This window comes from Hyla sarda, chromosome 9, assembly GCF_029499605.1.
Source record: "Hyla sarda isolate aHylSar1 chromosome 9, aHylSar1.hap1, whole genome shotgun sequence".
Lineage (NCBI taxonomy): Eukaryota > Metazoa > Chordata > Amphibia > Anura > Hylidae > Hyla > Hyla sarda.
In genome coordinates this window covers 166,302,897-166,311,911 of record NC_079197.1, presented here as the reverse complement: position 1 = coordinate 166,311,911, position 9,015 = coordinate 166,302,897, and the positions used below count along the sequence as shown (strand labels likewise).

Below are 9,015 nucleotides of genomic sequence, written 5' to 3'. Positions count from 1 at the left end.
TTTAGTCCGTTTTGCATCTTATACGGTTTTGTCCGTTTTTTCACCTGTACCCAAAACCATAGTCTACCACGTTTTTTGGTCCAGGTGAAAAACCGTATTAAACCGTATACGTTTTTTTTTTAACATGGGAGTCAATGGGAACCGTACAGAACCGTATGTGCGTACGGTTCCATCCGGTTTTCACCTTACGGTTTTTGACTTTGCACCGTTTTTTTTCTTGGAATTTCAATCAAATAAGGGAAACTTTATTCAAAAAGGAGTGAAAAGTTAAAAACGTATAGGTGTTTTTCTTTAAAAAAGGATGCAACCGGACATCATTTTTCAAACCTGATATGTTTTTTTTAACTTTATACGGGTTGAAATTTCATTTGTGCACACGTTTTGATACAGCTTAGTCAGGTTTTGAGGAATCCGTTTTTCATCAAAAACCTGATACGGGAACTGTATTGAAAAAATGTTGTGTAAATGCAGCCTTACTTATATTACCACTTCACCCTGTACCTTGAGGTCTGAATCCTAAGGCTACATTCACACGAGCGGACCAACAGCGTATTTTACGCTACAGATCCGCCGCCGCTGAAGGACCCCTGCACTGTGGCTTTACATGCTTGGAGCGGCAATATACGCCGCTACGAGTATACACACTACGATGTGCGAGTCGCAGCGAGCATGCGCAGTACACTCACACATTGCGGCAGCTCTTGGCCTAGCTCATGGAGCAGGGGGGGAACAGCCGCGGTGTGTGCGATTACACCGAGAATGCGCGGCAACTCGCACATCGCAGTGTGTCTACTTGTATCGGTGTATTGCCTCTTCGAGCAGGCACATGTAGAGCCACCATGCAGCAGTCCTTCAGTGGCGGATCTGCAGCATAAAATACGCCGTTGGTCTGCTCGTGTGAACGTACCCTAATACTGTTTTTATCCTTTGATTAATCTTCCCCACTGTGTGTAAAAATAACCTAACAGTAACTATCATCGTCATTCAGGATAAATATGTAATACAGAGAAACAATCTATATCCAGTGACCAAAATGAGGGTGAAAATATGTGTGAACATATCCTTATTGTGGACTTTTTTTTAGGATTAAAGGGGTACTCCTGTGGAAAACTTTTTTTTTTTTTTTTATTCAACTGGTGCCAGAAAGTTAAACAGATTTGTAAATTACTTTTATTAAAAAATCTTAATCCTTCCAGTATATTTTAGGGGCTGCATAGTACAGAGGAAATGCTTTTCCTTTTGGATTTCTCCGATGTCACGAGTCGCGAGCACAGTGCTCTCTGCTGACCTCTGCTGTCCATTTTAGGAACTGTCCAGAGCAGCATATGTTTGCTATGGGGATTTTCTCCTGCTCTGGACAGTTCCTAAAATGGACAGCAGAGGTCAGCAGAGAGCACTGTGCTCGCGACTCGTGGCATCGGAGAAATCCGAAAGGAAAAGCATTTCCTCTGTACTATGCAGCCCCTAAAATATATTGGAAGTATTAAGATTTTTTAATAAAAGTAATTTACAAATCTGTTTAACTTTCTGGCACCAGTTGATTTAAAAAAAAAAAAATTTCTTCAGGAATACCCCTTTAACCCCTTAAGGATGCAGGACGTAAATGTACGTCCTGGTGCGGTGGTACTTAACGCACCAGGACGTACATTTACTTCCTGTGCATAACCACGGGCATCAGAGCGATGCCCGTGTCATGCGTGGCTGATCCCGGCTGCTGATCGCAGCCAGGGACCCGCCGGCAATGGCTGATCGCGGGCGTCCTCCATTAACCCCTCAGGTGCCGGGATCAATACAGATCCCGGCATCTGCGGCAGTGCGCGATTTGAATGAATGATGGGATCGCCCACAGCGCTGCTGCGGGGATCCGATCATTCAGAACGCCGCACGGAGGTCCCCTCACCTTCCTCCTTCCGGCTCCCGGCGTCTCCTGCTCTGGTCTGAGATCGAGCAGACCAGAACAGAAGATAACCGATAACACTGATCTGTTCTATGTCCTATACATAGAACAGATCAGTATTAGCAATCATGGTATTGCTATGAATAGTCCCCTATGGGGACTATTCAAGTGTAAAAAAAAAATGTAAAAAAAAATGTAAAAGTAAAAGTAAAAAAAAAGTGAAAAATCCCCTCCCCCAATAAAAAAGTAAAACTTCAGTTTTTTCCTATTTTACCCCCAAAAAGTGTAAAAAATAAATTTTATAGACATATTTGGTATCGTCGCGTGCGTAAATGTCCGAACTATTAAAATAAAATGTTAATGATCCCGTACGGTGAACGGCGTGAACGAAAAAAAAAAAGTCCAAAATTGATACTTTTTTAATACATTTTATTAAAAAAAATGATAAAAAATGTATTAAAAGTTTTTTATATGCAAATGTGCTATCAAAAAAAAAGTAAAGATCATGGCGCAAAAAATGAGCCCCCATACCGCCGCTTATACGGAAAAATAAAAAAGTTAGAGGTCATCAAAATAAAGGGATCATAAATGTACTCATTTGGTTAAAAAGTTTGTGATTTTTTTTAAGCGCAACAATAATAGAAAAGTATGTAATAATGGGTATTATTTTAATCGTATTGACCCTCAGAATAAAGAACACACATCATTTTTACCATAAATTGTACGGCGTGAAAACAAAACCTTCCAAAATTAGCAAAATTGCATTTTTCGTTTTAATTTCCCCACAAAAATAGTGTTTTTTGGTTGCGCGATACATTTTATGATATAATGAGTGATGTCATTACAAAGGACAACTGGTCGCGCAAAAAACAAGCCCTCATACTAGTCTGTGGATGAAAATATAAAAGAGTTATGATTTTTAGAAGGCGAGGAGGAAAAAATGAAAACGTAAAAATTAAATTGTCTGAGTCCTTAAGGCCAAAATGGGCTGAGTCCATAAGGGGTTAAGGCTGGGTTCACACTGTGTATTTTCGGTTATAATTTTAGATTTCCTAAATATGACAATTTTTCTGGAAAAAAAAAGGTGTAGAAATTGCTGCAATCTTTTCACATTTTTAATGTTTTTCTTTTCTGTTTTAACCCCAGGCCAATTTTATTTTTTGTTTTTTTCCTCCTCGCCTTCTAAAAATCATAACTCTTTTATATTTTAATCCACAGACCCATATCATGGCTTGTTTTTTTGCACGACCGAATTTACTTTGTAATTACATCAGTCATTTTACCATAAAATGTACGGCGCAACCAAAAAAATATTATGAGTGTGGAGAAATTGAAAAGAAAAACGCAATTTAGCAAATGTTTTTCACGCTGTACACTTTCCAGTAAAAATGACAAGTTTTCTTTATTCCGTGGGTCAATTCAATTAAAATGATACCCATGTTGTATGCTTTTTTTATAATTGTACCGCATTAAAAAAAATCTTAAACTAGTTTAACAAAATTAGTATGTTTGAAATTGCCCTATTTGCCATACTGGAAAGATTAAGATTTAAGGAAAAAAAGGGATGTGGACAGCTCAACAACAAAAATGTATGAGATTAAAGGGGTAGTCCAGGAAGAAAAAAAAATTGATATCAACTACTGGCTCCAGAAAGTTAAGCAGATTTGTAAATTTCTTCTATTAAAAAATCTTAATCCTTCCAATAATTATCAGCTGCTGAAGTTGAGTTGTTCTTTTCTATCTGGTAACAGTGCTCTCTGCTGACATCTCTGCTTGTCCCGGGAACTGCACAGAGTAGAAAAGCTTTGCTCTGGGGATTTGCTTCTACTCTGGACAGTTCCCGAGACATGTGTCATCAGAGAACACTTAGAAAAGAACAACTAAACTTCAACAGCTAATAAGTACTGGAAGGATTAAGATTTTTTAATAGAAGTAACTTACAAATCTGTTTAACTTTCTGGAGCCAGTTGATATATTTTAAAAAATAGTTTTTTCCTGGATAACCCCTTTAATTGAGTTCCCCCTTTAACCTCAGGTGTCAAGAACAATCAAACAAAGAAACCAAAAAACTCAGTCCTCAATACCTCTCCCAAAATACATAGGATATTTTGTACGGGAACAAATTAATAAAAAAAAAAAATGTATTAAAACAACAATAATAAATAAATACACTTCACAGGGCCCATGTGACAAAAAAAAACATGTTTTCAAACCAACTGATGCAAGAAAGTTAAATAGATTGGTAAATCACTTCTATTTAAAAATCTGAACCCTTCTAGTACTTATCAGCTGCTGTATACTACAGAGAAATTTGTGAAGCTCTTTCCAGCCTGACAACAGTTTCCTCTGCTCTCAGAAATTTTCCAGAGTCTAATCTGGACAGTTCCTGACACGGACAGAGGTGTCAGCAAAGAGCACTGTGGTCAGACAGAAAGGAAATTCACAAATGTCTCTGTTTTATACAGCAGCTAATAAATACTGGAAGGATTAAGATTTTTTTAATAGAAGTAATTTACAAATCTGTTTAACTTTCAGGCACCAGTTAATTTGAAAACATGTGTTTTCCACCGGAGTACCCCTTTAATGTTTTAAGCAGATGATACATTCATGCAACTATATTTATATTGTCACACGGGCCCTGTGAACTGTATTTGTTACTTCTTATTGTTGTTTTAATAAACTTTTTAAAAGTAATTGGTTCCTGTACCAAATATCCTATATAAAGGGTGCGTCATTTATATGGATACACCTTAATAAAATTGGAATGGTTGGTGATATTTACTTTCTGTTTGTGGCACATTAGTATATGTGAGGGGGGAAACTTTTCAAGATGGGTGGTGACCATGGCGGCCATTTTGAATCCAACTTTTGTATTTTCAATAGGAAGAGGGTCATGTGACACATCAAACTTATTGGGAATTTCACAAGAAAAACAATGATTTGCTTGGTTTTAACGTAACTTTATTCTTTCATGAGTTATTTACAAGTTTCTGACCACTTATAAAATGTGTTCAATGTGCTGCCCTTTGTGTTGGATTGTCAATGCAACCCTCATCTCTATATACTTCTATATACTACTATATACACCGCAGGAGAAATGCTAGCACAGGCTTCCAGTATCCGTATACACTGCTATATACTACTATATACACCGCAGGAGAAATGCTAGCACAGGCTTCCAGAATCCGCATACACTGCTATATACTACTATATACACCGCAGGAGAAATGCTAGCACAGGCTTCCAGTATCCGTATACACTGCTATATATACACTATATACACCGCAGGAAAAATGCTAGCACAGGCTTCCAGTATCCGTATACACTGCTATATACTACTATATACACCGCAGGAGAAATGCTAGCACAGGCTTCCAGTATCCGTATACACTGCTATATACTACTATATACACCGCAGGAGAAATGCTAGCACAGGCTTCCAGTATCTGTATACACTGCTATATACTACTATATACACCGCAGGAGAAATGCTAGCACAGGCTTCCAGTATCCGTAGTTTCAGGTGCTGCACATCTCGTATCTTCACAGCATAGACAATTGCCTTCAGATGACCCCAAAGATAAAAGTCTAAGGGGGTCAGATGGGGAGACCTTGGGGGCCATTCAACTGGCCCACGACGACCAATCCACTTTCCAGGTAACTGTTCATCTAGGAATGCACGGACCTGACACCCATAATGTGGTGGTGCACAATCTAGCTGGAAAAACTCAGGGAACGTGCAGCTTCAGTGCATAAAGAGGGAAACATCATCATGGAGCAATTTCTCATATCCAGCGGCCTTGAGGTTTTCATTGATGAAGAATGGCCCCACTATCTTTGTACTCCATATACCACGAGATGTGCAGCCCCTGAAACTACGGATACTGGAAGCCTGTGCTAGCATTTCTCCTGCGGTGTATATAGTAGTATATAGCAGTGTATACGGATACTGAAAGCCTGTGCTAGCATTTCTCCTGCGGTGTATATAGTAGTATATAGCAGTGTATGCAGATACTGGAAGCCTGTGCTAGCATTTCTCCTGCGGTGTATATAGTAGTATATAGCAGTGTATACGGATACTGGAAGCCTGTGCTAGCATTTCTCCTGCGGTGTATATAGTAGTATATAGCAGTGTATACGGATACTGGAAGCCTGTGCTAGCATTTCTCCTGCGGTGTATATAGTAGTATATAGCAGTGTATACGGATACTGGAAGCCTGTGCTAGCATTTCTCCTGCGGTGTATATAGTAGTATATAGCAGTGTATATGTATACTGGAAGCCTGTGCTAGCATTTCTCCTGCGGTGTATATAGTAGTATATAGCAGTGTATACGGATACTGGAAGCCTGTGCTAGCATTTCTCCTGCAGTGTATATAGTAGTATATAGCAGTGTATACGGATACTAGAAGCCTGTGCTAGCATTTCTCCTGCGGTGTATATAGTAGTATATAGCAGTATATAGAGAAGAGGGTTGCATTGACAATCCAACACAATGGGCAGCACATTGAACACATTTTATAAGTGGTCAGAAACTTGTAAATAACTCATGTAAGAATAAAGTTACGTTAAAACCATTGTTTTTGATGTGTCACGTGACCCTCTTCCGATTGAAAATACAAAAGTTGGATTCAAAATGGCCGACTTCAAAATGGCCACCATGGTCACCACCCATCTTGAAAAGTTTCCCCCCTCACATATACTAATGTGCAACAAACAGGAAGTTAATATCACCAACCATTCCTATTTTATTAAGGTTTATCCATATAAATGGCCCACCCTGTACATCAATTTTGGGTGAGGTATTGAGGACTGAGTTTTTTGGTTCCTTTGTTTGATATTTTTAAACCTATTTATATAAAAAGCTATTTACATAAATAGACATATGTATTTTTTTTTTTATACAACTACAAAAATTGGGAGAGAAATAAACCGTGTGTGAATATAACCTCCAACTAGTTTTTGGAATTAACATGGGACAATCCGGCAACACATCAATAGATGTTCCAGTTTTTAGCTCAAGGCCAATATGGAGTAACACATCTATTCTAAACAGGTTGTTTTTCTATCTTTATATGACTATTTACACATAGAGGTGAGTTGACCTGTGTATATACTTTAAGAGGAAGAAAAATCAAGTCCTTCCATGATCTCCAGAAACCGCACCTTGATAGAAGGCTTCAGACTTATAGGAGTCTCTGATGTTCCTGAACTACAAGTTGTCATCTCTCTTCTGATTCTTCTCATCTATCTCATCTCTCTTGTTGGAAATCTCACTCTTCTTCTACTGGTCGGCCTTGATGTCCACCTACACACCCCCATGTACTTTTTCCTGTCCAACTTGTCTGTCATAGACATTTCCAGCTCCACTACAGCATTACATAAAATTTTTGCTATCGCCTTGACACAGAACAACATGGTTTCCACCTCGGCTTGTTTGACTCAGTTGTATATTTTTGGTACATTAACCATTAATGAGATTTCAATTTTGGCCACCATGAGTTTTGATCGGTATGTAGCCATCTGTAGACCTTTACATTATCACACGGTCATGAGTCGGAGACTTTGTGTTCTGCTGGCCGTACTCAGTTGGCCTTTTGCATTCTTGGAGCTTCTTCCAACCATTGTCCTTGTTTCAAGGTTCACTTGTTACATTTCCAAGGAAATCGATCATTATTTTTGTGACCTTTTGCCCCTCAGAGACATTACGTGTAGTGACACTTCACTTTTGGATCTATACATTGAGATTTTTGGCAACATTTTTGTATTTACTCTTCTTTTCCTTACTATAATTCCCTATGTTTTTATCATTTTGAGTATTTTGAGAATAAGCTCCAGTGTTGGCAGACATAAAACCTTCTACACGTGTTCCTCACATATTATGGTGGTTATGCTCTTCTATTCTTCTCTCATATTACAATACATAGTAGCAATTTTGGGAAAAAACATAGGTTCCAACAAAATGTTATCCCTGTTTAACACGGCTATTGTCCCCATGATGAACCCCCTGATCTACAGCCTGAAAAATAAAGATGTTAAATCGGCCTTACAACGAAAACTAAAATGGTGACTAACAAAATGATAAAATGTTAGAGATTTTATGAACTATTTAAATAATATTGATCGGTGCAAATAATGTATTCGCAGCAAGTCTATTGACTTTAATTGGACAAACGTGGTCTGCATGTGACTATGTGACTATATTTCTGAAGTATAGGAAATAGACTGACCACAATTACTATTAGATTATGTTTAGTCCAGGTGTTGCCTGAGCATAAAGTAATTTAAAATCTTTTCAGAGAGGGGGACAGGAAAGAAAAGAACACTCCCTTACCTCCTTCAATTCTGCACGGCCATTTTACACCTCAGGACCAGAGCGTTTTTTGCACATCTGACCACTGTCACTTTAAACATTAATAACTCTGGGATGCTTTTACTTATCATTCTGATTCCGAGATTGTTTTTTCGTGACATATTCTACTTTAACATAGTGGTAAAATTTCATGGTAACTTGCATCCTTTCTTGGTGAAAAATCCCAAAATTTGATGAAAAATTTGAAAAATTTGCATTTTTCTAACTTTGAAGCTCTCTGCTTGTAAGGAAAATGGATATTCCAAATAAAAAAAAATTTGATTCACATATACAATATGTCTACTTTATGTTTGCATCATAAAATTGGGGAGTTTTTATTTTTGGAAGACACCAGAGGGCTTCAAAGTTCAGCAGCAATTTTCCAATTTTTCACAACATTTTCAAACTCACTATTTTTCAGGGACCAGTTCAGGTTTGAAGTGGATTTGAAGGGTCTTCATATTAGAAATACCCCACAAATGACCCCATTATAAAAACTGCACCCCCCAAAGTATTCAAAATGACATTCAGTCAGCGTTTTAACCCGTTAGATGTTTCACAGGAATAGCAGCAAAGTGAAGGAGAAAATTCACAATATTAATTTTTTACACTGGCATGTTCTTGTAGACCCAATTTTTTTTATTTTTACAAGGGGTAAAAGGAGAAAATTTATACTTATATTTGTAGCCCAATTTCTCTCGAGTAAGGACATACCTGATATGTCTATGTCAAGTGTTCGGCGGGCGCAGTAGAGGGCTCAGAAGCGA

General features: G+C 38.0%; 1 protein-coding gene across 1 annotated transcript; it reads left to right on the top strand.

Annotated features, from left to right (window-relative positions):
- Positions 1-7,042: 7,042 nt before the first annotated feature.
- LOC130291999 (olfactory receptor 6C4-like) lies at positions 7,043-7,966 on the top strand. Its single transcript, XM_056541429.1, has one exon. The coding sequence runs from the start codon at positions 7,043-7,045 to the stop codon at positions 7,964-7,966; it is 924 nt and encodes a 307-aa protein (XP_056397404.1).
- Positions 7,967-9,015: the final 1,049 nt, after the last annotated feature.

What these genes read in the sequence shown, in the direction of transcription:
- LOC130291999 (XM_056541429.1), top strand. Translation starts at nt 7,043, where the DNA reads ATGATCTCCAGAAACCGCACCTTGATAGAAGGCTTCAGACTTATAGGA.